General features: G+C 52.2%; 2 protein-coding genes and 1 long non-coding RNA gene across 7 annotated transcripts; 2 read left to right on the forward strand and 1 right to left on the reverse strand.

The window, feature by feature from the left end:
- Nucleotides 1-1,049: 1,049 nt before the first annotated feature.
- LOC123640743 lies at nucleotides 1,050-11,007 on the reverse strand. 2 transcript variants are annotated; one of them, XR_006736043.1, is made up of 4 exons: nucleotides 10,913-11,002; nucleotides 10,176-10,496; nucleotides 9,213-9,306; nucleotides 1,050-1,398 (listed from the first exon to the last, which is right to left on the reverse strand). It is a non-coding gene; the product is annotated as an uncharacterized LOC123640743 (long non-coding RNA). The 2 variants fall into 2 exon arrangements; XR_006736042.1 differs by lacking the exon at nucleotides 10,176-10,496 and having other exon boundaries at nucleotides 10,913-11,007.
- Nucleotides 11,008-11,224: 217 nt separating this feature from the next.
- Nucleotides 11,225-15,213, forward strand: CHKB (choline kinase beta). Of its 3 annotated transcripts, none has more exons than XM_045555307.1 (11): nucleotides 11,225-11,659; nucleotides 11,864-11,972; nucleotides 12,243-12,356; nucleotides 12,545-12,678; nucleotides 12,965-13,060; nucleotides 13,253-13,311; nucleotides 13,397-13,478; nucleotides 13,608-13,716; nucleotides 13,860-13,963; nucleotides 14,272-14,353; nucleotides 15,125-15,213. In XM_045555307.1, exons 1-11 carry the CDS (start codon nucleotides 11,436-11,438, stop codon nucleotides 15,128-15,130), a joined length of 1,119 nt encoding a protein of 372 aa, XP_045411263.1. In that variant the 5' UTR covers nucleotides 11,225-11,435; the 3' UTR covers nucleotides 15,131-15,213. The 3 variants fall into 3 exon arrangements, with proteins under 3 accessions (XP_045411263.1, XP_045411264.1, XP_045411262.1); XM_045555306.1 differs by lacking the exon at nucleotides 15,125-15,213 and adding an exon at nucleotides 14,530-14,821 and having other exon boundaries at nucleotides 11,228-11,659; XM_045555308.1 differs by lacking the exons at nucleotides 12,965-13,060; nucleotides 15,125-15,213 and adding an exon at nucleotides 14,530-14,821 and having other exon boundaries at nucleotides 11,226-11,659.
- Nucleotides 15,214-15,324: 111 nt separating this feature from the next.
- CPT1B (carnitine palmitoyltransferase 1B) lies at nucleotides 15,325-23,891 on the forward strand. Of its 2 annotated transcripts, XM_045555304.1 has the most exons (19): nucleotides 15,325-15,398; nucleotides 15,768-15,927; nucleotides 16,279-16,418; nucleotides 16,711-16,888; nucleotides 17,112-17,213; nucleotides 17,399-17,536; nucleotides 17,620-17,697; nucleotides 18,570-18,677; nucleotides 18,751-18,835; nucleotides 19,473-19,668; nucleotides 19,939-20,124; nucleotides 20,526-20,631; nucleotides 20,712-20,828; nucleotides 21,208-21,372; nucleotides 21,453-21,587; nucleotides 21,701-21,853; nucleotides 22,283-22,396; nucleotides 23,343-23,435; nucleotides 23,563-23,891. In XM_045555304.1, the coding sequence occupies exons 2-19, from the start codon at nucleotides 15,787-15,789 to the stop codon at nucleotides 23,644-23,646; spliced, it is 2,319 nt and encodes a 772-aa protein (XP_045411260.1). In that variant the 5' UTR covers nucleotides 15,325-15,398; nucleotides 15,768-15,786; the 3' UTR covers nucleotides 23,647-23,891. The 2 variants fall into 2 exon arrangements, with proteins under 2 accessions (XP_045411260.1, XP_045411261.1); XM_045555305.1 differs by lacking the exons at nucleotides 23,343-23,435; nucleotides 23,563-23,891 and having other exon boundaries at nucleotides 22,215-22,303.
- Nucleotides 23,892-25,264: the final 1,373 nt, after the last annotated feature.

Below are 25,264 nucleotides of genomic sequence, written 5' to 3' on the forward strand. Positions count from 1 at the left end.
CCCCAGAGCACAGATGGAAGGTCATCAGTCTCAGAGTCTGAAACTGGTGCCAATCTTATCTTGCCACTAACTTTCTGGACATGGACAAATTACTCAGCCCCTATGGCCCTCAGTTTCTTCATCTGTACAAAGACACTGTGAGGATCACACGGCATGTGTAAGCCCCAGGCACAGGACCTAGCATGTATTCACAATCACTCCATGTTCGTCCTTTTCTTACTCCTCACACGGGGTCCATTTCCTCCTTCCAAACCCCCAGGACTGCTCCGTCCAGCTCAGGGACGTATTAGTGAAAAGGCAGAATCTCTTTCCTGAGGAAGTTTATGTTCCTCATATAATGCACATTTTGTCAATTTACATGTTTCCTCAGGTGATGTTGTACAGATGAGAGAACTGAGGCCTACAGGGAGCTAAGCAACCCTCCTTGAAGTTCCTTCCCGGCTTGTGAGCCGCGGGCACTGCTGGTTTCCTCCTGCCTTCCTGGCGACCTACCGTCTACTACCCAGATTCCTTTTCCTTCTCCTTAGATGACAAATCAAGATGTTTTGACTCTACCATTTTAACACTTTTTTTCCTCGATGGCACATCAATGGTACAGACAGTACAAAGCACAAAAGTGATTGGACTTACAAGGTAGAGTTGGAATAGCAAGACGGTTCAACAACCCTGACCACAGCAATCCTAAAAGGTCAGAGGGCATTTTCTGCCAATTTTCTCATAGATTAGAAAATAAGTAAATGCAAGCCATCAGTCTTTTTTTCCACTCATATTCCATAGAAATCACAATGAAAAAATAAATATACCAATGGCTAAAACTGCAAACAGCAATATTCAATAAAGATGAAAATTAAGAGTCATATCTTGTTGGGAATGCTGTCCTAACCAATAACTTAACTACCTCCTGAATCTTGATTTTAAGCATCTAATTCCCTGACCATTACCTCCTATTCTTCTTGCTCTCTCACTGTGTTGCCATGATACCCACATTCCTTTCACTCCATAAGAAATGTGTTTCCACTACTACTGCCGTGTAACAAATCATCCTCAAATTCAGTGGATTAAAACAACCATTTTATTCTGCTTACAGTTTGGGGGTCATAAATTCAGGAAGGACTCTGATGGGAAGCTCTTACCTGGCTCTCCCTTAAGGTTTAGTTACAGTCGGAGGTAAGCTGGGCTGGGTGTCCCAGACGGCTCATTCACAAGGTTGGCGGAATGTTAGCTGGGAGCTCAGCTGAGACTGTCACCAGCAGGTCCACTGATCTCTCTGGCGTGGTAGTCTCGGGGTACTCAAACTTCTGATGTGGTGGCTGGCTCCCACCAGAGTGACTGCTCTTGGAGCTGCATGGCCTTTCCTGGTCTACCCTTGGGAGTCACAGGGCATTACTCCTGTCACACCTGTTGGCAAAGCAGTCACAAACCTATTCACATTCAAGGGAGAGATCGCAGACCCCAGCTCTCCATGGGAGGAGTGTCGCAGATTTGGGGAGCTGTGTCATGAAGCCACCACAGATCTCAGTCCATTGACCATCTGCTTTTCTCATTGCCCTTTCATGAAAGTAACCCTCTCTTGTAGCATCAACGTCTCTTTCTCTTCTGGATCATTTCTATCAGCAAACAAGCATAATATGTCATTAAAGTAAAGGGTATATTCTTATCTCTGTCTGTATAAAGAATCCAAAGTCATGGGGTTTACAATATTGTTATGCATTAAGGGAAAGGACAGTAAAAAAAAAAAAAACTCTTTCTGGTTTAAGAAAGAAATCTCACACATAATTATACCTTTCAGAAAACAGATTTCTACCAGTGCAGAAGACCATTATGACAACGAATCAGAGTCGAAGTTTTTTAAGAGATTGGTACCATCAGTAAATTTTTTTTGTTTGTTTAGTAAATTTTTAAAAATCGCTGAAATCTGAATGGCTTATTAGATTCCTTCATATAAAGTACATGCCCAAAGACAGTTTTATGATAACTGAATAGAGAACAGGATTCTACATTTTCACTCAAGTCTTTTCATCAGAGCAGTGTCATAGCCCCAAAGAGTACTGCATTGGAGCCTTGACAAATAGTATCTCTCTGACATATAAATCCCAGACAATTTTCTATTCATTGTGATAAGTGCAAAGGGAACACCCCAGCATAGCATTCCAGGAAATATCTAGCTGGAGAATGTTTGGTGAACATGGCTTCTCAAGTCTCCCCAGTTCCCCTCAAAGGCGTAGTAAAATTGGTGTGATGATGCTCTGCCTGACAGGGAGAGTTCCTGGTGGGTGTAGGAGACCCTGAGTAGAGATTTGCCAGATCTCTTCTACCCACAGATTGTCATCCTGGAACTCCAGCATAATATCTAGGTTCCGGGTACAATCTTGCTGCACAGACCACAGGTTAGATAATAATAACCAGGTAGCTAGCAGGCTGGCACTTTTGCCCCTCCCTGCCTAACTTGCCTACCTGTGTTTCCTGCACTTCCAGATAAACTACTTGCACATGAGTCCTTGTCTCAGACACTTCTGAAAGAATCCAATCTGAGGCACCCTCTTAATTATGACACCCACACTCAAATTATCAAAGCCTAAAGTTAATCAATATTTTACCCTCTTCCTGAAAAACATAAGGATCCTAGAAGACTTTAACTGTTTACTCCAGTCCCAACTTAAATTCTATTGTTATATATTTTAATATTCTTTATTTTTCTTTTCAAGATCCATGAGGAATTGTTATTGTTGCTTTAAACAGTCAATGTTTACTAGATTTACCCAAATATTTACCTCTTTCTATGTTCTTCTTTCCTTTTTGTTTTTTTAAGATTTAAAAATTGCTATTTGACAAAAACTTTTATATTTAATAAAGAAATGGCAATAATGATGGATACATTAATTCAAAATATTAATATTTTCACTAAGCACTAAATAGAACAGTTCCCAATCTTTTCACCGAGAACCCCTTTGAAAGAATGTCTCAAACTTATTCAGTTTATTTTGGTTTTTAATCAAGAAATCTAAAGCTGCCAATCAGACTTTCTAATTACCATGAGATGACCAGGTTAACAACCTTGAGGTCCTATAATTTGAGGTCATATAATGTAAGTTTTTGAAAGCTTTGCTTAACCTATACATTCCAACTGAGGGGTTCGTTAGCGTCAGGATGGTAATCTGAAGTCCACGTGCCAGATGCTGTACATACACAAACAAAAATGGGTAATAAGTATCGAGTACAAAAGATAAATAACATATGGTCCCTATATATTTAAGGGGAATAATGCCTATCACGGGTGTACAATGTAGTGAGGGGCAGAGAGCATATACAAGCCACTCACCCACAAGACAGAACAAAGCAAGGGCAGTACAAAGATAAAGTCAAGTAGCCAAGTAGCCCACATCATACCCCAAGACTCCAGCCCCTTGGAATTAAATGCATTAGCAACAACTACCCTTAATGGAAAATGTCTCCCCTCCCAAAATGTAAAACAAAAATGATATAAGCAAACAAAACTCAAAACTAAGAGATGATCAGAGCAAGCCTTAATACTTTAAATTTCACCTGTGCCCCAGTGTCACAGTACTGAGAACAGGGTCTGTCCCAATACTTAAACTGATTCATTATCATAGAACACAAAAATATTTAACATATCACTGCTCCTACTACATTCCTTCCTGTCAAAAAATGTAAACACCCCACCAAATATAAACTTACCCCACATAAAAGTCAGCATTAACCTAAGGATCCTACTGCAATATCGCTATGCTAACCCAGGATATTTTAATCCTCTTCCAACCTATTTACAAAATATCCTCATTCTGAGAGCTCTGGAAGCATTACAACATTGTTCCATGAGATTCCTCTTCTTGAGGCAGTTCAAAGTCTTGAAACATGGCAGATTTACCTATTTTTCTCTGCTACCACTGAGGGGTAATTATCATAAAAGGCCTACAACCAAAATCTTCATCCCCTGATTCTAGACTATTATGATTTTTTCCCCTCAAATCAAAAAACTAATCTAGGCCGGGCGCGGTGGCTCACGCCTGTAATCCTAGCTCTGGGAGGCCGAGGCGGGTGGATTGCTCAAGGTCAGGAGTTCGAGACCAGCCTGAGCAAGAGTGAGACCCCGTCTCTACTAAAGATAGAAAGAAATTATCTGGCCAACTAAAAATATATATACAAAAAATTAGCCGGGCATGGTGGCTCATGCCTGTAGTCCCAGCTACTCGGGAGGCTGAGGCAGTAGGATCGCTTAAGCCCAGGAGTCTGAGGTTGCTGTGAGCCAGGCTGATGCCACGGCACTCACTCTAGCCCGGGCAACAGAGCGAGACTGTCTCAAAAAAAAAAACAAAACAAAACAAAACAAAAAACTAATCTAACAAGTGGAAACACACACAAAGAGATGAAAAGTCATACAGAATTTTAAAAACAAGCCAAAAAAAAAAAAACATAACAAAGAATCTGTGTCATCACACTAACAGACTAAACTTTGCTAAAGACAAAAAAAAATTTACTTGGTTTACCCAAACTATAGGCATTTTATAAAGTACTCAAGAAATCAAGCAGTTTATAAAAATAGTGGGAAAATTTTAGCTGGGAGCATAAAACTAAAATCAATTCCTTCTCCTCCAAAGAGTTCTTCCAAAATGCCACATCTATGAGAAGTGTGTGGCAAACAGCCTGTCCCAGGCTGCCTCACACACCAGCCCACTCTCAGGCTGATGTTGCTCTTTCCCTCGGGCCAGCTTCAGATGTGCAGGGATGCTGGCAGACACCTGTTCCAGGTAGGCCGAGGAGCCCTGAGGGATGTCGCTGGCTTTTTGTGTTGCGGGGCAATGTCCTCTAGCACCTGCTCCCAGGGCCTCAGCTTTGTCACATGCAAACAGCATGTCTTTTGACAGTAATTCATTCCTTAGCTCCAAGACATTCTCTTTGATAACGTGCTCTGGTTTCCACACAGATAATTGCAATCATTTTTGTAGGAAAAAACATTGTCTTGCAATTCCAGAAGTTTCTGGATACACTGATCGACATTATTATTATTATTATTTTTTGAGACAGAGTCTCACTCTGTTGCCTGGGCTAGAGTGCCGTGGCATCAGCCTAGCTCACAGCAACCTCAGACTCCTGGGCTCAAGTAATCCTTCTGCCTCAGCCTCCTGAGTAGCTGGGACTACAGGCATGCGCCACCATGCCTGGCTAATTTTTTCTATATATATTTTTTAGTTGTCCAGCTAATTTCTTTCTATTTTTTTTTTTTTAGTAGAGATGGGGTCTCGCTCTTGCCCAGGCTGGTCTCAAACTCCTGAGCTCAAATGATTTGCCCACCTCGGCCTCCCAGAGTACTAAGATTACAGGCATGAGCCACTGTGCCCAGCCCAACAGTGCATTTTTTAAAAATGTATCCTGACCACATGGGGTTCAACCCAGAAATCCAAGGATGGCTCAACATCCCACCTTCACTTTCAGTGGTAACCCAACACATTCACAGACAGATACATGATCATCTCAACAGATGTGTATAAAAAAGTTGATAACATTCAATATTTACTTATGATTTTAAAAAATGACTTCCAGCCGTTATGGAATAACGGCTACTGGATTTGCTCTCCTGCCAAAGGAGGGAAAAAAACAGAAATCTGAAAAAAATACAGAAAGCAACTGTATTCAAACACTGGATAAAGGACAGCCCAGGACTGTGATCTCTGAGAGAATGGAAACAAATGACACAAAGCCTACAATTGCCCCAGGTTTCCACATGGAGGCACTTGCCAGACTGTGGTGCAGGCAGAGAACCCAATCAGAGTGAGGAAGTCTTGACAGTTGAGACACAGAAGCCAGAGTTTGGGAAGGCTGAAGTATTTGGAATTTGCAGATAAGTGTACTGGAGAGAAGGGATCTACCGAAAGAAAGAGCCAGAAATCTACAATAGGCCCCTCTAAGTCTCTTGGTAAGTAATAATAAGTTGTATTTGTGTAGAATAAAATTCCATGAGGCTGAATAAACTACTGAGGAACTGAAGCTAAAAATTCACAGAGCTCATGTAGGACTAGGAGGTATTCAAGATCCAACTAGTTAAATGGAGAGAATACACTGAACATCCGGCACATTCAGTAAGGGTAAACTGAACAGAGTAAAGGCCACGTTAGCCTGACTCTAACAAAGCTTTAGAACAATTCTCAAAAGAAGCGAGCTGATACACAAGAGACTTAACTGACTGTCAAAAACAAGTGTAGGGAGGCTGAGGCAGTAGGATCGCTTAAGCCCAGGAGTTTGAGGTTGCTGTGAGCTAGGCTGACGCCACGGCACTCACTCTAGCCCAGGCAACACAGTGAGACTCTGTCTCAAAAAAAAAAAAAACAACAAGTGTAATATTCTTGTCTTCGTTCAAACTGCTATAGCAAAGTACCATAGATTGGGTGACTTATAAATAACAGAAATTTATTTCCCACAGTTCTGGAGGCTGGAAGTCTGAGATCAGGGTGCCAGCATGGTTGGGTTCCAGTGAGGGCCTCTCTGGGCTGCAGACTGCCATCTTCTCGTTATATCTTCATATGGCAGAAGGAGAATAAAAGGGGTCCCTTTCAGAAGGGCACTAATCCTATTCACAAGGGTTCTCCCCTCTGACCTAATTCCCTCCCAAAGGCCTCACCTCCTAATAGCATCAGATTGGGGCTTAGGATTTCAACATATGGATTTGAGGGGGACAGAAATAATCAGTCTATAACAATTATTTAAAGGAGAATAACAAAATCTAGGCACTCAACAATGTAACATTCAGGCCGGGCGCAGTGGCTCATGCCTGTAATCCTAGCACTCTGGAAGGCCGAGGCGGGTACATCATTTGAGCTCAGGAGTTCGAGACCAGCCTGAGCAAGAGCAAGATCCCGTCTCTACTAAAAAATAGAAAGAAATTAACCGGACAACTAAAAATATATAGAAAAAATTAGCCGGGCATGGTGGTGTATGCCTGTAATCCCAGCTACTCGGGATGCTGAGGCAGTAGGATCGCTTGAGCCCAGGAGTTTGAGGTTGCTGTGAGCTAGGCTGATGCCACGGCACTCACTCTAGCCCGGGCAACAGCGAGACTCTTTCTCCCAAAAAAAAAAAAAAAGAGGCTAAAATAAAAGAGTCCACCCTCATGACCTAACCACCTCCAAAGGTCCCACCTCCAATACTCCCATCATGTTGGGGATTAGGTTTCAACATATGAATTTTGGGGGGACACAAGCATTCAGACTATAGCAAGGACTTTATGGAACAGAGCTACCACTCAAGCCCAGGGCTGGTTATCTCCAAACTTTTACATGAGATAAACATGCTTATCTCATGTAAACTGTGTAAGATTGTACAGACTGGGCACTGTGTAATTCCAAGGGCCCCTTTCCATGTAGTCTGTGCTCAACCACACACAGCATCATTCAAATTTCCCTTATTTACGTCACTGTTATTCTAGATCTCTGTGACTTATGACCAAATATTATCATAATTGTGAGAATATAAATTGGGATAACCACTTTGGAGAGAAATTTAGCAACATTTAGTAAAATTGAAAATGCACATATCCTGTGATCCCTATGACATCCTAGAGCAATGGTTCTCACAATACAGCCCATGAATTCCTGAAGTCCCTAAGATACTTTAAGGGGACGAGAAAGGTCAAAATTATTTGCATAATAATACTAGTACGTGATTTGCCCTTTCCACTGTGTTGACATTTGCACTGATGGTACAAAAGCAATGGCTGGTAAAACTGCTGGCTCCTTAGCATGAATTAAAGCAGTGGCACCAAACTATAATAGTAGTCACCAAATTCCTCACTGCTACTTGCTAAGTGAAACAAGCAGTTTCACTTAAGAATTTCCTTGATGAAGCAACAAAAATTACACAAGTATGCATACTGAAGCACAACGGCTGTCCAATTACTTGCATTATTGTTTCACGGAACACCATACCTGAAAGAACAACTGACAAACTACAGTTATTCAGACTTGGGTATGTGGCAGACACCTTCTCAGAAATGAACAAAATGAGCACATAATCTCAAGGAAAACAACTGATAGTGTTTGTTGCAATGGTAAAATTCAAATGTTTCAGGAAAACCTGTGTCCAGCACCATGAGCTTTGTTTCCCAATATTTAAATATTTTTCTGATGAGACTGGTGGTGACATTAACAAGTGTGTGATCTTTTTTTTTTTTTTTTTTTGAGATAGTCTCACTCACTCACCCTGCTCCGACTGGAGTACAGTGGCTCATCGTAGCTCACTGCAACCTCAAACTCCTGGGCTCAAGCGATCCTACTGCCTCAGCCTCCTGAGTACCTGGGACTACAGAAGCATGCCACCAGGCCTGGCTAGTTTTTTCTTATTTCTTCATAGAGATGGGGTCTTGCTCTTACTTAGGCTGGTCTCGAACCCCTAACCTCAAACAATTCTCCCGCCTCAGCCTCCCGGAGTGCTACAATTACAGGCATGAGCCACCATGCCCAGGTGATTTTTTGGTAAGAGAGAGACACTGATGCTAAAAGGTAGATGTGGGCCACAGCCACCTCTTCCTGTAAATGACTGTCACCCTCTAGACAAGCTTGGGTCCAACTCCGAGGATATCTTTTTCATTGCACCATGAATAGCTACTGAGCCTCCTGACTGATTGACTTGGTAGGTCTGACAAGATCTAGCTCGGGACAGGCAGATTCTGTCACATGGTCACTGATGCCCCATGATCAGGTACTCGGTCTTCTCGGATCTGGTGTTCAACACTGTTTTCGCTTGGTGAGTTCTATGGTGGTCTTGCCCCAGACCCCTGGGAGTGTGTACAGCAACTCTCCTGTTGGGGCTTCCCAGAGGTGCCACACAGGGTCCTTATCTGCCACAAATAAACCCAACCCTAACCCACTGGTTCTGCTGAGTGGCAGGGAAGGCTGTCCAGATCTTCAGCAGAGCCCTCTTTCTTCTCTGGGCCCCACTCAAAACTGGCAGTTTCCTAAGTTACCCAGTAAACGGGTCAGAACAGTATTCCCTAGTACATGCTGACTCCAGAACCCAGAGGGGCATCAAGTGCTAAGCCTCCTTCTTTGTGACAAGGATGCAGGATGCAGTAACTGGTCCTCATCTTAGAGGTGACGCCTTGGCTTGCCCTAGAACACTCCACCCCTAAAAATTTCACAGACACGGTAGGCTCCAGAACTTTTGAGGGCTTATCTCTTATTCTCTGACATGCATTGTCTTACCAAGGCCAGAGCACTTGTCACTTCCTTCTTCACCACGTCCAATTAGCATGTCATCAGTGTATGTGGAATGTCCAGATCATAAGGTTCCTAAGGACTATATTGTGACAGAGAACAGGAGAGTTAAAACAAGAAGCAAGACAATGCATATGGCTGCCCTTCCCATACAAATGTGAACTTCTTTTGATCCTCTTTACCATTGGGAATTGAAAAGAATGTCCAGCATATCAATATCTGCATTATCAAATGCCAGAGGTGCATTAATCTATTATAGTAAAGATACCACATCTGGCACAACTGCGGTGACTGGAGATATTATTTGGCTAAGTTTGTAGTAGTTCACCATCATTTACTTGAATTCACCTGTTTTGCATGGGCCATTTGAGTAAACAGAAGGGATGAAATGGTGACCACCACTTTAAGTCTGTGAGGGTGACACAATCCCTGCAATGCCACCTGGAATGCAGTATTATTTCTATCTTGGAGGGGTTCAGGTGGGGTGAAGAGTTTCAAGGGCTTCTACTTTGCTCTTCCTACCATATGGTTCTTATTCCACAGGTCAGGGATCAATGTACAAGCTCTGCCCACTGCTAGGTATAAAGTCATCCCAAGTATGCTCTGGAACCAAGAAGTAACCACAGGACTTGGGTCAGGATTCCATTTATCATCTGATTTCCATAAGCCCCTACTCTAACTGGAGAGTCATGACGCTTTAGGTGCCCTGGTACAAGTGTCAGTTCAGATCCTGTATCTAACAGCTTTTGAAAGTATATTAGTCACTTTGTCAAGTGGCTGTAGGTCCCTTTAGGGAAAGACTGGAGGAATATTTTTTGTATATACTTATGGCGGTGGCATTGTAGCAACCAAGCCTCCCTTTCAATCAGTGGGCTCTGGGTCTCAGAACTAGCTCCCACATAAATACAGAGTGAGGGATCATGATCTTCCACTGCAGGAACTGACATTAACCTGCTGATTACCAATCCTTGATTTCTTTCTGGTCATTCAGATCAAACAACATTCCGGTCAGATGCCCATCTGTTTACCCCGAAGAACACCACCGCTTGACAGGCACTGTCACAGATTCCTGTGGGTCAAGCCTTCCCGGCTGCCACTCCAGCCTGAGGCAGAAGCAGAAATGCAGGAGGCACGCACTTAACGTGGGATGCCTTCCGAGTGAGGTGAGTCCGAGCCGCCGAGGCCAAGAGACATGAGGTAGCCCCAGGGGTGTCTGCTCCAAGGTAGGAGTCTTCACGCGCCCCGGGTTTGGGTATGCAACTGGTTCTAGGTCTGGAGGCAAGGAGGGGGGTGGGGGGCACGAAGACATGAATTTCAAGCGGGGCAACAAAAGCCTCATCATTCAGAGGTGCGCTTCTACTGACAAGGGGGTCTCGGCGGTGACTAGGGATTTGGTGTGCCTGAAGTCACCGGAATTGTCCCAAGGGTCGCATTCTTTCGAGAAATGTTTAGCGGGCACCTACCAGGTGTCCCCGCGCTCTACTCTGCGTCTTTCCCACACACGCACACGCGCTCTCCTCAGTGTCACCCACACTCAGGATCGGCCACCCGCGCTCAGCGCTTCCTGCCCCGCCCGACGGCCCCAGGGGCGCGGCCAGGGAGGGGGCACTTCCGTCGGAGCTGCTGCAGCCGCCGCCCGCGCTGCTCCCTCCGCTCCCGGACCCGGGCGAAGGTCGGGCTCCCCTCACCTGCGCCTTTCTGCGACACCTGTCCGGGAGCACTCGGCCCGCTCCACTCCCAAGGACACACCACACCAGTTAGCGCCGGCGGAAGACTGGCCACCCCGCCCACGTGACACCCCGCTCTCTCGACGCTTCTGATTGGCTCATCCATCTCTTTGGTTCCGGGCCACCGTCCAAACAGCGGCTAATCATTCCAGAGGCCCCGCCCACAGGGTGTATCAGGCCCCCAAAGAGACAAGCCATTGGTTGTTGCTCCTAATAGGGGCGGGGCACAACGGAGACCCCCCCCCCCGCCCCGCTCCACCCCTCACCTCCCCTGCTGAATTCGGCCTTCGGAAAGAGCCCCCGGAACAGGATAGCGGACAGAGCCGAACGCCGCCGCGAAGAGCCGAATAGAGTCGGAGAGACCCGAGTATAACCGGAGAAGCGCAGACCGGCCGGAAACGGAGCCGAGCGCGGCCGGAAGGAGCCGAGCCCGTCCGAAGGGAGCGGAGCGCTGCCGGGGGTTGGGCCCCGCCGAGTCCGCGCCATGGCGGCGGAGGGGACTGATGTGGCCGAAGGCGGGGCTGTTGGCGGCCACCTGGCCAAGGACAACTTGCGGCAGTCTAAGAGCCCGGACGCAGCCCCGAACCGGCGGCGCTTCTCGTCGCTGTCCCGTGACGCCGAGCGCCGAGCCTACCAGTGGTGCCGGGAGTACTTGGGCGGGGCCTGGCGCCGAGTGCCGCCTGAGGAGCTGAGGGTTTACCCCGTGAGGTGGGAGGTCAGGGGTCAGCCTCTCTGCTGCGTGGGCCGGGGTCAGGGGTCGCAGTCATCCTCGGGGCCCTCAGGACACTCCTTGTTGTTGCAGTCCCCAAGTGCCCGCGCCGGGGGCGGGGCAGGGGCGGGTCCGCGGCTGGCCTGGCCGGGAGGGGACCGGGGGCCGACCGCGGGCTGAGCGCGCCTGGTGTGGGTCTGCAGCGGAGGCCTCAGCAACCTGCTCTTCCGCTGCTCGCTCCCGGACCACCTGCCCAGCGTTGGCGAGGAGCCCCGGGAGGTGCTGCTGCGGCTGTATGGGGCCATCCTGCAGGTGAGGCGCAGTGCAGGCCCCAGCGGCAATGGCTTTAAGACCTGTCACTGAAGTAGTATTGCCCCACTGCGCATTTGAGGACACTGAGGCTCACGGTCTGAGTAATTTGTACCTTATTATAATAAAGCCCGTGCTCCGGAGCCTTCGGGCAACGGGACCAGAAAGCCCCAGGTTTGGTAGGCGGAGAAAGCAGACCCTCCTCCGGGGGCCGGGGCCACTTTGCCTCCCGCCCCTCCTGACTCCGCCCCTTTGCTGGCCATCTTCCCTCAGGGCGTGGACTCCCTGGTCCTCGAAAGCGTGATGTTCGCCATCCTTGCAGAGCGGTCACTGGGGCCCCAGCTCTATGGAGTCTTCCCAGAGGGCCGACTGGAACAGTACATCCCAGTACGCGCCCAGCCCTGCCCGCTCCTCCCCCAGGCACCTGCCCCAACCCTCCCCTCCCCAGTGTCTGCCTTCACGTCCCTCACCCCAGGTAGGGAATTCTCCCCCAAACCCTGACCTCCCCCCACTCCCCCAGCCCTTCCCCCTCCTGCCCCAGCCCCCTCACCACCCTGAGAGGTTCCTGGGTGCAGAGCCGGCCATTGAAAACTCGAGAGCTTCGAGAGCCGGTGTTGTCAGCAGCCATTGCCACGAAGATGGCCCAGTTCCATGGCATGGAGATGCCTTTCACCAAGGAGCCCCACTGGCTGTTTGGGACCATGGAGCGGTGAGTCAGGGGCCTCCCCAGGGCTCTTGCACACCTGAGCTGAACTCTCATTCTAGCAGTTAACCACACCGGGCTGTGACTGGATATGTCTGTGCCCTGTCTATCCCTCCGGCTGAGTGGATTAGGTATCCCAGTATCTAGCATGGGCTCTCACAGAACAGGCTTCCAAACACTTGCCAGAAAAGTCACACAGTGACAGGAAAATGGGTGGGATAGTCTGGCCTGAGGGGTAGACACAAGAGGGGAGGGATAGCAGGGCAAGAGTATCCTGTTCTTTGGGCTTCAGGTACCTAAAGCAGATCCAGGACCTGCCCTCAACCAGCCTCCCCCATATGAACCTACTGGAGATGTACAGCCTGAAGGATGAGATGGGCAACCTCAGGTGAGGGCAGGCAGGACAGGGGTGGAGAAAGCAGGGGTGGGGGCAGAAGAGTGCAGGAGGTGGTGCCAGGCACCTGATAGTGTCCCACCCAGTATTTGTTGAGGGCTGGGGTCAAGGCCTGGCCTAGGAGGGTAGTTCTCACCCTCCTCTAGTCACTCCTACTGAGGACCCCATGCCCCCATACCTCTGCAGGAAGTTACTAGACGCTACCCCATCACCAGTGGTCTTCTGCCACAATGACATCCAGGAAGGTAGGAGAAGGCATCTGAGTCTCCCAACCCAAGGTGGAGGAGCCAGAGGGCCCAGGAGTGACCAGAACCCACCCCATTCCCCCAGGGAACATCTTGCTGCTCTCAGAGCCAGAAAATGCTGACAGCCTCATGCTGGTGGATTTTGAGTACAGCAGTTACAACTACAGGTGAGGGTGGGAGGATGGCTTCCCATAGATCTGTTCCCATAGGGCCCTGGGAAACCAGACCAGGCTTTCATCTCTGCATTCCAGCTGCCCAGGGTATTTGGGGACTGAATGTCCACCTTCCTCCTGCAGGGGCTTTGACATCGGGAACCATTTTTGTGAATGGGTTTATGATTATACTCATGAGGAATGGCCTTTCTACAAAGCCAGGCCCACAGATTACCCCACTCAAGGACAGCAGGTATGCAGGCCAGAGGCTGGGGAGCAGGACTCATCCTGTGAGGGAGGAGTGAGGTGAAGTCTGGAAGGCATGGCCAGAAAGAGTGTTAACTGGGAAATACTCCATAGTTTTCCCAGTTCCTGACTCTTGTCCATTGATCTTAGCTCCATTTTATTCGCCATTACCTGGCAGAGGTAAAGAAAGGTGAGACCCTCTCACAAGAGGAGCAGAGAAGACTGGAAGAAGATTTGCTGGTAGAGGTCAATCGGTGAGGAAGGAGGGGCAGGGTGGAGGTGGGGCAGGGCACAGAGGGAAAGGGGATTGAAGAAGAAGTGATCAGAGTTTGCAAGCTGCAGATAAGGATCCAGTGCAGAGTGGGGCAGAGGTGGAAGATGAGGTCTGGGGCTGGCAGGGAGGAACAGTTGGAGAGCAGGAAGAGTCAGGGTGACGTGTCTTCCCCCACTGGGGAAGACATTAGAGAAAGTTAGCTTTGGGGATTGACCAGCCTGGGTGAGGGGATCCAAGCAGTGCCAGATGTACTCTTGAATGCCCCTGCTTTTCCTGCCCTACTCCCAGGTATGCTCTGGCATCCCATTTCTTCTGGGGTCTGTGGTCTATCCTCCAGGCATCCATGTCCACCATAGAATTTGGTTACATGGTAAGTAACCCTGCGGTGGGTAGGGGGGAGTGCTGGGTGGGGCATGGGGAGCAGTAGGGCCACATGTCCTCCAGGAAACCTGGGTAGTCCCAGGTGGCTGTGGGCAGACCCAGGTGGCTGCAGGGTGCTTGTCCCAGGCCTTCTCACCACTGTGTGGCGTGGGTTTCCTTCCCTAGGAGTATGCCCAGTCTCGGTTCCAGTTCTACTTCCAGCAGAAGGGGCAGCTGACCAGCTTCCACCCCTCATCCTGACTCTCCACCCTCCCAGTCCTTGGATTTCTCCTCGAGCCTCCAGGGCAGGACCTTGGAGGGAAGGGCTTAGAGCAGAAGGCCCTGGGGACTGGGCTGAGGCCCCAAGGGAGACTGGGGTTGAGGAGGCTGACCTCTCCCTGAGTTTGAGTACGTCCTCTGATGGGCAGGGAGCCCCTGTGCTGTGTACCTTAAGACAATAAACATGCTTCTTCCTTCACACCCTGTCCCGGCCCTGCTCAGAAGCAGCAGAAAGTACCAAAACAAGAACACACAACGACCACTGCTCTCTCTATTCAGGACTCCGGGTTTGAAAGTGGTTGAGGGTCACTCTGCCAGTCGAGGTCGCCTATCCCTCCCCTCCCCTCTGGTTCCAGCTTAGCAATAATAAATATTAGGAGGACTGGAGAGAGATGAGGGTACAAAGAGGGCTCTGGAGGCGGACTGCCACCCCGGAGCACCAGGGATCTGGGAACAGCTGAGACACATTGGTGACCTTTCCCCTACTTTCTGCTATTTTTAGCCCTAGTGCCTCCGTCTTCACGTGAGACCCTTTGTGGCCGCCCCCAGGCTCCCAGACCTTTGAGCAGCCTTCAGTGTGCGGAAACCCCGCCCCGTTCTTGACTCCCACGGTGGAAGGGGGTTCTGGTTCCCGCCCCACATCTGTTTTCTCAGCCCCAATTTGGGAGTGGGTGTCAGGTTTCCGGGGAGGGCGGGGCGGGGGTGGCCAGGCTTGAAGGACGTGGGTACACGGGCCAGAGTGGCCAGCCTCACACGGACAGGAGCGAACCCGCGCTGTGAGTAGGGGCCAGTGAAGGGGGTGCCGGCGCCGGGGTTGGCACGGTTGGGCTGGGGGTCGCCCGAACCCCGCCTCTGTCCAGGCTGACTCCGCTTCCTGGGGCATGTGTCCCCCCACCTGTCTTCTCCCCTCGCTGACGCTGCCGCCCCGAGGCCGCCCTTGGCTGTCACTGGGGCTCCCGGAGCTTTCAAGGCTCGAACCCTTGCGACCCTGCGCCCCCGTGGGCCCCCGTGGGCGTGAGGGTTCTGCCCGCGGCGGTTGGCCCGGCTGGGCTCCCGGCCAGGGGCGCGGGCGGGGGGCGGGGCCGCGGGCGGGCGGGGGCGGGGCCGGCCTGAGCGCGCCCGCGCCCCCTCCTGCCCCCTCCCAGGTGCCGACCAACCCCCAGGATGGCAGAAGCGCACCAGGCTGTGGCCTTCCAGTTCACGGTGACCCCAGAAGGGGTCGACTTCCGGCTCAGTCGGGAGGCCCTGAAACAGATCTACCTGGCTGGGATCAACTCCTGGAAGAAACGCCTGATTCGAATCAAGGTGGGCACAGGTGGCTCTCCCCATCTCTTTCTCCCAGCAGGTGCAGAACAGAGTCCTCAGAGCTGAGGCAGAGGCCAGGTGTCAGCTGTTACCCTATTGTCAGGGTCCCTCACCACCCCCTTGGCTGGCAGTTCTGCTGGGTTTAGGCGCCAGTGTGCGACACCTGACGGGTGCTCAGGGTGTGGCTGGACACAGTGAGGCGAAGGTGTGGAGGAGTAACAGGAGCACAGCAGGTGGATGAAGGGAGAAAGCCTTCCCGGCAAAGAACAGGAGCCCTTTCCCAAGACTTCTCAGGTGCCTGCTTACCTCACACCCCCTTTCTCCATAAGAGTGCCTGTCTCTGCCCCACAGAACGGCATCCTTAGGGGTGTGTACCCAGGCAGCCCCACCAGCTGGCTGGTCGTCGTCATGACAACAGTGGGTTCCTCCTACTGCAACATGGACATCTCCTTGGGGCTGGTTGGTTGCATCCAGAGATACCTCCCTCGGGGGTAAGAATCGGGCCGAAGGGCACAAGTGTCACGGGGGAGGGCTGGGCCAGGCTCCCAATGCCAAGGATCCTGAGCTGGGCAGATACGGGACAGTAGCCTTACCCGCCAGGACCCCATGGTCTCAGACCCACGTCAGCTCGTGTTTGACGCCGTCAGACATGAGTGTGCCCAGGGAGTTCCTTCCCCTTGGTGCCTCCCCTGAGACAGCTCACAGCCGTCAGCTGTGGAGTCAAAATTTCCCCACGGCTGGCCTCAATACGACCCCCTGCAGCCCTCGCCCCTTCTTCGGTAGGTGTGGCCCCTACCAGACCCCGCAGACCCGAGCACTCCTCAGCATGGCCATCTTCTCCACGGGGGTCTGGGTGACAGGCATCTTCTTCTTCCGCCAAACCCTGAAGCTGCTTCTTTGCTACCACGGGTGGATGTTTGAGATGCATGGCCAGACCAGCCACTTCACCAAGATCTGGGTTGTGAGCAGAAGCCGGTGGAGGGGTTTGGGCATCTGGGCTGAGATCCTAGGGGCCTCCTTTGGGGTTCTGAGCGGGGGTGGGGAGAGGCAGATGGAGCACTGGTGCCTGGCATGTGGGTTTGTCCTAGAGGGGCCAGGGTGGTTCTGAGGGTCTTGAGTGTTTGCTGGTTTGTTTCCGTTCTTTCCACTGGCTCCTACCCCAGCACTCTGCTCTGTACCCCCAGATCTGTATCCGTCTTCTATGCAGCCGACGACCCATGCTCTACAGCTTTCAGACATCTCTGCCCAAGCTTCCCGTGCCCAGAGTGGCAGCCACAATTCGGCGGGTGAGGGCCGGGCTCAAGCATTGCAGTGGACAGGGGAGGCTGGATTCAGAGGACTTGTCCAAACATAAGGGACTGTTCTGGGCTTGAGAGTAATGGGGCTGGGTGAGGAGGGAGCGTTGAGAAGATTAAGACAGAGGTAGCCATTGATTTCTGGCCCCCATGGTGACGATAACTTGGCTGGACAGTACTTAGAATCTGTGCGACCCTTGTTGGATGATGAGGAATACTACCGCATGGAGATACTGGCCAAAGAATTCCAGGACAAGACTGCTCCCAGGCTGCAGAAATACCTGGTCCTCAAGTCGTGGTGGGCAGCTAACTATGTAAGTTTGTCCTCCTGGGCTCATTCTCACCACCCTGTGTCCTGGCTGCCCCTCCGCAGCTCTAACCTCCTGCCCACCCACAGGTGAGTGACTGGTGGGAAGAGTACATCTACCTTCGAGGCAGGAGCCCCCTCATGGTGAACAGCAACTATTATGTCATGGTGAGAACCAGAGCCCCACAGGGCTCCTGTGTGTGCTTAGCTCTGTGCCCAGCTCCAAGGCAGAAGACCTGGAGGATAGCCCAGAGCCCTGATGGCAGTTGCCGTGGGCCAGTGGGCATCGTGGAGCAAGGCCTGAAGCAGAGGGAAGTAGGAGAGATCTCGGGAGAGGAGCTCAGAAGCAACTTAGGAGAGATGGGGATTCTGAGGATGAGGAGAATCCAGAGACCCCACAGCCTGTCATCACCTTGCTGAGTCTCTCAGGCTATGTCACCTCCTCTCTTGGTTCCCTTCCTGGCCTCTCGGCCACAGCTTCCAACTGTCCTGACACCATTACCAGGGAACTTTCTAAAACATGCCTCTGTGGAGCCAGACCGCAGAACGAGGGCCAGGCTTCTCTGAGAGCTCAAGAAGTCACTGTCTTCCCCTTCCCCATGTGACTGGGCCTCCTCCTGACTCTGGGCCTCCACGGCCAGCCTCCCGCCAGCACAGTGTGCCCCTCCCTCCCACTGTCCAGGGCAGCTGGCTGGAACACTGCCACAAGCTGTCCTTCCAGAAACTCTTACAAAACTGGCCCATACCAGAGATTTTAAACAATTTATTAGTGGTACAACTCCTTTCTCAAAGCAAAATAAGTAAAATATGAATAAATAAAATAGGTTATCAAAAAGCAGCTTGGGCCAAAGCTAGAGCAGAGGATTAATGGGGTCACTTGTGCATTTCTAGAAGTTCACCCTAACAGTGTGTGCAGGATGTACTGGAGAAGGAGACAAGACACCTCAGGTCCCTGGATAGGCTGGTCCTCGGGCCAGTGAGACCCAGGTGACCCCCTCTAGACAGAGGTGCCCACCCTGCAGGCTCTGCTCTCTTTGCAGGACCTCGTGCTCATCAACAACACAGATGTGCAGGCAGCCCGCCTGGGAAACATCATCCATGCCATGATCATGTATCGCCGTAAACTGGACCGTGAAGAGATCAAGCCCGTGAGTTGAGTCAGGGCTGAGGGTGGGACAGGAGAGGAGACCTGACTCTGAGCTGTGCTGGGCCTTCCTCCAGGTGATGGCACTGGGCATTGTGCCCATGTGCTCCTATCAGATGGAGAGGATGTTCAACACCACTAGGATCCCCGGCAAGGAGACAGGTACCAGGCCACAGCCAGGCACCCACTGACCAAGCCCTTCCCTCACAGCTGCGGCCCACTGTGGCAAGGTGCCCCGCCATCTGCCTGTCACCAAGCATCCCCAGTGTCTAGGGTTGTGAAACTATGAAAAGTGGTCAGTCTGTGACAGATACTGGACATCTGTTATCTGTAGGCTTGATGCTGGTGCAGGGACCCCAAGGGGCTCAGAACAGGGCCTCTCCCCTGCAGGGGCTCACTGTGTGCGGGAAAGGTAGTCCTGTGAGTAAAGAGCAGCGGGAGGTGTCCTACGTGTGCTGAGGAGGAGCATGGGTGCCTTCCGTGGAGCCTGCGGAGGAAGAGGGAGGGGCTCACCCAGGGGCCGGCAGAGGCAGCAGCCTTCCCTGCTTCTGGCAACGTCTCCTGCAGTTTGCATAACTACCCGGCTTCGGTTCCCTCTTCTGGGAACGACCTCATAGGACTGTTGTTGGAAGCCCCCAGCACAGGGCCCCCAGGGGAAGGAAGGCCCAAGGCAGAGCAGGAGTGGCAGGGGCCACCTGGGGCCACCCAGCGTGAGGGAGGTAGACCCTTCCCAGAGCGCATTTGGGGTGCACGGTGCTCCCCATGGCCCTGCCTCAGCTCGCTGTGGCCTCTGTCACAGACGTGCTGCAGCATCTCTCGGACAGCAGGCACGTGGCTGTCTACCACAAGGGGCGCTTCTTCAAGGTGTGGCTCTACGAGGGCGCCCGCCTGCTCAGGCCTAGGGACCTGGAGATGCAGTTCCAGAGGATCCTGGACGACCCCTCCCTGCCTCAGCCTGGGGAGGAGAGGCTGGCGGCCCTCACTGCGGGGGGAAGGTACCGGCCTGTGGGAAGGGCTGTCCCGACTGCGGTTCGGGGGAGAGGAGCTCAGCCCTGCCTGCCACCCTGGAACTGGGGCTGGAGATGCCACCAGGAGAAGGGTGCGCAGGACCTGCGGTAGTGGAGGGCACTGGCGGTGACATCAGTGGGACAGCAGGTGGCAGCTAGGTGGGAGTGCGTGGAGAGACAGCCGGCACCCCCGCCTCCCCCGTCTCCAGGCCCAGCCAGGTCCTGGGAGGCGCCTCACCCCAGGTCCTTGTGCTGCAGGGTGGAGTGGGCACAGGCACGCCAGGCCTTCTTCAGCTCCGGCAAGAACAAGGCTGCCCTGGAGGCCATCGAGCGTGCTGCTTTCTTTGTGGCTCTGGATGAGGAGTCCTACCACTACGACCCCGAAGACGAGGCCAGCCTCAGCCTCTACGGCAAGGCCCTGCTACACGGCAACTGCTACAACAGGTGCGGCACCCCCAGCCCCACAGGTTAGAGTTGGAGGTTAGGGGTTAAAGTTAGAAGTTAGAGGGTTAGGATTAAAGGATTAAGATTAGAAGTTAGGGTTATGATTAGTAGTGAGATAGAGTTAGAGGTTAGGGTTAGAAGTTAGAGGTTAAACTTGAGGCTGGAGGTTAGGGTTAGTGTTAGGGATAGAGGTTACTTTTAGGGTTAGTGGTTACAGTCAAGGTTAAAGGTTAGGGATAGACATAGGGTTAGGGTTAAGTTTAGGGTTAGTGCTTAGGGATAGGGTTAGGATCAGATCAGGGTTAGACAGTTAGACTTAGCTGGTTAGGGGTAGGGTTGTAGGTTAGGCTCTTGGGGACGTCCCCAGCCTTGGATTGTCATTGTGTCTACTTCTCCTGCAGGTGGTTTGACAAGTCCTTCACTCTCATTTCCTTCAAGAACGGGCAGTTGGGTCTCAACGCAGAACATGCATGGGCAGATGCCCCCATTATGGGGCACCTCTGGGAGGTAACAGCCCTGGAGAGGGGACCTGCAGGGCAGGCTTGGAGGGATGAGGCTGGCCTCTCAGTCTGACCCTCCTTCTGCAGTTTGCCCTGGGCACGGACAGCTTCCACCTGGGCTACACAGAGACCGGGCACTGCCTGGGGAAACCGAACTCCGCACTGGCACCTCCTCTGCGGCTGCAGTGGGACATTCCTAAGCAGGTGGGGCAGGGGCACCTAAGTCACTCTGCCTCCCCTTCCCATCCGCGCCCCACCACCCGGCCCGGCCCTCAGGGGAAGGGACAGGAACTTCTCACCGTGCTGGATAGGGTCCACACTGGCATCCAGAACAAAGACCCCTCAAGGCCATGTGTGGATAAAAACATATGATGTGAAGCACCTGTTAGCGCCTCCCTCTTCCCCACAAAGCTCAGGCTGGACCCGGAGGCCAGTCCCCCAGGCTGTCCTCACGGCCCCTCCTCCTAAAGACATTGGGGCCAGCTTTGCCCTTCCTCAGCTGAACTTCACGCCGCCTAGATGTGACCCAGAGTCCTGCTTGGAGAGCTCTAGCCCCAGCTGACCCTTTCCGTGTCTCCGGCAGTGCCAGGCAGTCATCGAGAGCTCCTACCAGGTGGCCAAGGCGCTGGCGGACGACGTGGAGTTGTACTGCTTCCAGTTCCTGTCCTTTGGCAAAGGCCTCATCAAGAAGTGTCGGACCAGCCCTGATGCCTTCGTGCAGATTGCCCTGCAGCTGGCTCACTTTCGGGTAGGAGCCTCCCGGGGCTGCCGAGTGGGCGGGGTGGCACCAGTGCCCACCTGCCAGATTCACCCCTCTGTGTACCCCAGGACAGGGGTAAGTTCTGCCTGACCTATGAGGCCTCGATGACCAGAATGTTCCGGGAGGGACGGACTGAGACTGTGCGTTCTTGTACCAGCGAATCCACGGCCTTCGTGCAGGCCATGATGGAGGGGTCCCACATGGTGAGTGTCCCCACCCACGAAGGGGGTCCCAGTCACGTGGTGAGGTGTCCTCTCCACTGCCCGTCTGCCTGAAGGGTCAGGGCTACTCTTGACTCCTCAACTTCTGCCCCCAGAAAGCAGACCTCCAAGACCTCTTCCGGAAAGCTGCAGAGAAGCACCAGAACATGTACCGCCTGGCCATGACAGGGGCTGGGATCGACAGGCACCTCTTCTGCCTTTATGTGGTCTCCAAGTATCTGGGGGTCAGGTCCCCTTTCCTGGCTGAGGTCAGTGTTGTTGATGGGTGTGTCCTCTGTCCCTCCGCCCCCTTAGGCCCAGGGGCTCAGTCTGTTCTCTATCTGGCGACTCCCCTAAAGTTGCCCTGGAGGGCTGGGCGGGCTTTCCTGCCCACACCCCACCCAGGCTTGCGGTCCTGGGACCAAGCAAGAGCAGCTCCTCCTCATGGAGCAGGCAGTCTGGGGGGCTGGGGACAGACAAATATGTAATCTCTCAGGTGGTGACAGTGTCAAAGAGGCTAAGGGGGAGGAACAGGCAGGTCACTGGGGACTGGTGTGGCCAGATTCATGGGGGGCCAGGGCCGCGGTGAGGGAGCCCCGGCACTCACGTCCGTTCCTCCATCCTTGGCAGGACAGTGCCTGGCCTGGTTGGACGAGTGCGCTGAGTGCATCTGACTGACTGCAGCCTCCCTGTTGCAGGTGCTCGCGGAACCATGGCGCCTCTCCACCAGCCAGATCCCTCAATCCCAGATCCGCATGTTTGACCCTGACCAGTACCCCCATCACCTGGGCGCTGGAGGTGGCTTTGGCCCTGTGAGTGGCCCTGAAGGGGGGTGGGTGGGCAGCTCTGGGGCCCAGGGGTTTCAGTGGAGAGCCCAGGGCCTCGCGGTCAGACCGGAGGCAGGAGCACCTTGCTTAGAGGAGAACAAAACCGGACCCACATGGAAGCAGAATGGTAGCTATGGACCTAGGCAGACAGGTACCTGGGACCCACCCATCCCGACTGCTTCCCCACTGGAGCGTGACCATGTCCAGGGCTGGTTTCCGGGGGACTGGGTAGCACATCGGGTGCTGCTCACCCAAGAGAGTGCTGCTGGGCTGGGCGCGGTGGCTCACGCCTGTAATCCTAGCACTCTGGGAGGCTGAGGTGGGTGGATCGCAGGAGCTCAGGAGTTCGAGACCAGCCTGAGCAAGAGCGAGACCTCGTCTCTACTAAAAATAGAAAGAAATTATCTGGCCAACTAAAAATATATATAGAAAAAAATTAGCCAGGCATGGTGGCACATGCTTGTAGTCCCAGCTACTCGGGAGGCTGAGGCAGTAGGATCGCTTGAGCCCAGGAGTTTGAGGTTGCTGTGAGCTAGGCTGACGCCATGGCACTCACTCTAGCCAGGGCAACAGAGCGAGACTCTGTCTCAAAAAAAAAAAAAAAAAGAGTGCTGCTGTCTCCCACTGAGACCTCCACATGGGCTAGTTTGTCAGAAGGCTAGAGACCCCCTTGGAGAGGAACTGGTCTAAAGTATGAGGCCCCTGAGGAAAACTGGGAGGTCCTGGAACCCTGGGTGGGGTCCAGAACTGCAGGGGTCACCATTCTTTGGCTTTCACACTGTTTGCTGGGGGTGGTCCTCAGGGAAAGTGCAGTCTGTAGGGGTAGGGCCCCTCCTGCAAACCTTGTGGGAAGAGCAAGCACATCCGCTTTCTTCTCGGATCTCCAAGGTTTGATTTGTGTCTTTCCCTTCACCACTCATGTTGCCCTTAGGTGGCAGACGATGGCTATGGGGTTTCCTACATGATTGCAGGCGAGAACATGATCTTCTTCCACATCTCCAGCAAATTCTCAAGCTCAGAGACGGTGAGTCTCTCCTGCTCCGGCTCAGGCCTGAGGAATGGGGTGCCTCCTGGCTGGGGAGGAGTCCTTGCTTGTGGGGACAGGGGTGCTGGCGCACCTGAAGGTGCATCTGAGCTCTTGGCTCCCACAGAATGCCCAGCGCTTTGGGAACCACATCCGCCAAGCCCTGCTGGACATCGCTAACCTTTTCCAAGTTCCCAAGGCGGACAGCTGAGGGCTGGAGAAATGCCAGCTGCCCTTTCATCCCCAAGTTGTGGAGGAAGGGGCCTGTGGCTGGCTCCCAGGCATGAGAGGTGGCCGTGCACAAGTGCCCAGGCTCCGAGGACAGCTTTGGCAGAAGGTGCTGCCGTGGAGATGCTGCTCCCTGAGGGCCCAGCTGGTGGAGGTGGGGTTGAAGCAGGGAGGGAATTTTTTCTTTTCTTGGTAGATAACTAATAAAAATAAGGCTGTGTAATTCTCTCTCAGCCCTTAGGCACTTGTGTTTTGTTTGGGAACTGGAAGGCCCTCTCCCTGTCCCATCTTCGGCCAGAGAGGTGGCAAGGGAAGGGCCAGGCTGGGAGACTATTCATGAGGGATTTGTGACCTGCTTTGAAATGTGTGTCTCTGCTGAGTGATGCAGGCTCTGAGATCGCTGTCCACACCACACCCACGTGTGTGGTGCTTGGAATAAAAATTTTTTTATTTTTTTTGGAGAGGGTCTCACTCTGTTGTCTGGGCTAGAGTACAGTGGCATCATCATAGCTCACTGCAATTTCAAACTCCTGGGTTCAGGCAATCCTCCTGCTTCTGCCTCCTGAGTAGCTGGGACTGCAAATGCATGCCACCACGTCCAGCTAATTTTTTTTAAATTTTTTGTAGAGACCCCTGGGGTCTCGCTGTTGCCCAGGCTGGTCTTTAGCTCATGGCCTCAAGCGATCCTCCCTCCTCAGCCTCCCAAGGTACTAGGATTACAGCCAGGAGCTACCGTGCCTGGCTTAAATTCTTGCTTAGAACTTTCACTTGTTCCCTGCGGCCACCTCTGTCTGTCTGCCAGAGAGGAGGGCCCACCTGTGTCCTCCATGCATGGGTATGCCCTGTGCACCCTCTGGGCTCAAACACAACCCTGCAGAGGCCCTTAGCCCCACTAGGCATAGAAAAGAGCTGCAGTCCCACGCCTGAGGTCGGGGTGCCAGGTGGCCATGTGTGTGAAAGGGCACACAGAATAACATGCTCCTTCACTCAGGACAGCTTTTCTATTAAAATAATCCTAAGAGTAAATCAGTGGTTGAGCCCAGGAGTTTGAGGCTGCAGTGAACTATGATCATGATACTGACTGCACTCCAGCATGGGTGACAGAGTGAGACCCTATCTCTAAAAAAAAAAAACGAACAAATAAAAAATAATTTTTATGAAAAGTATAAGGAGGCACTCAATTACTACTGCTACATGCTTAAGTGAATCCAGATCTCAGCACTCTGCTAGGTGCTAAAACCCCAGAATTGAATTAGATTCAGTTCTGAGCTTTCACTCAGGAACCAGTGTTTGTTGAGTACCCACCAGAGACTTGGCCCCGTGCTGGGGATTTGGCAGTGAACAAGGCACTATCTCTGCCCACATGGAATGCACTACTAGGTGAGGCATGATCAGGGAACAGAGCAACTGGCAGGAAACCAGGAGGTTTTTGGAATAGTCCATTTAGCATGTATCATTTAATGACAGGGATATGTTCTGAGAAATTCGTTATTAGGTGACTTAGTTGTTGTGTGAACATCACAGAGTACACTTACGCAAACCCAGATGGTTAGCCTGCTACACACCCAGGCTGTATGGTATAGCCTATTGCTCCTGGCTAC

This window comes from Lemur catta, chromosome 6 (genome assembly GCF_020740605.2).
Source record: "Lemur catta isolate mLemCat1 chromosome 6, mLemCat1.pri, whole genome shotgun sequence".
NCBI classification, from domain to species: domain Eukaryota; kingdom Metazoa; phylum Chordata; class Mammalia; order Primates; family Lemuridae; genus Lemur; species Lemur catta.

Coding starts and splice junctions, on each gene's coding strand:
- CHKB (XM_045555306.1), top strand. CDS start 11,436: ATGGCGGCGGAGGGGACTGATGTGGCCGAAGGCGGGGCTGTTGGCGGC. Junction 11,660..11,863: donor CTGAGGGTTTACCCCGTGAG/GTGGGAGGTCAG, acceptor GTGGGTCTGCAG/CGGAGGCCTCAGCAACCTGC. Junction 12,679..12,964: donor CTGTTTGGGACCATGGAGCG/GTGAGTCAGGGG, acceptor TTTGGGCTTCAG/GTACCTAAAGCAGATCCAGG.
- CPT1B (XM_045555304.1), top strand. CDS start 15,787: ATGGCAGAAGCGCACCAGGCTGTGGCCTTCCAGTTCACGGTGACCCCA. Junction 21,854..22,282: donor GGTCCCCTTTCCTGGCTGAG/GTCAGTGTTGTT, acceptor TCCCTGTTGCAG/GTGCTCGCGGAACCATGGCG. Junction 22,397..23,342: donor CTGGAGGTGGCTTTGGCCCT/GTGAGTGGCCCT, acceptor TGTTGCCCTTAG/GTGGCAGACGATGGCTATGG.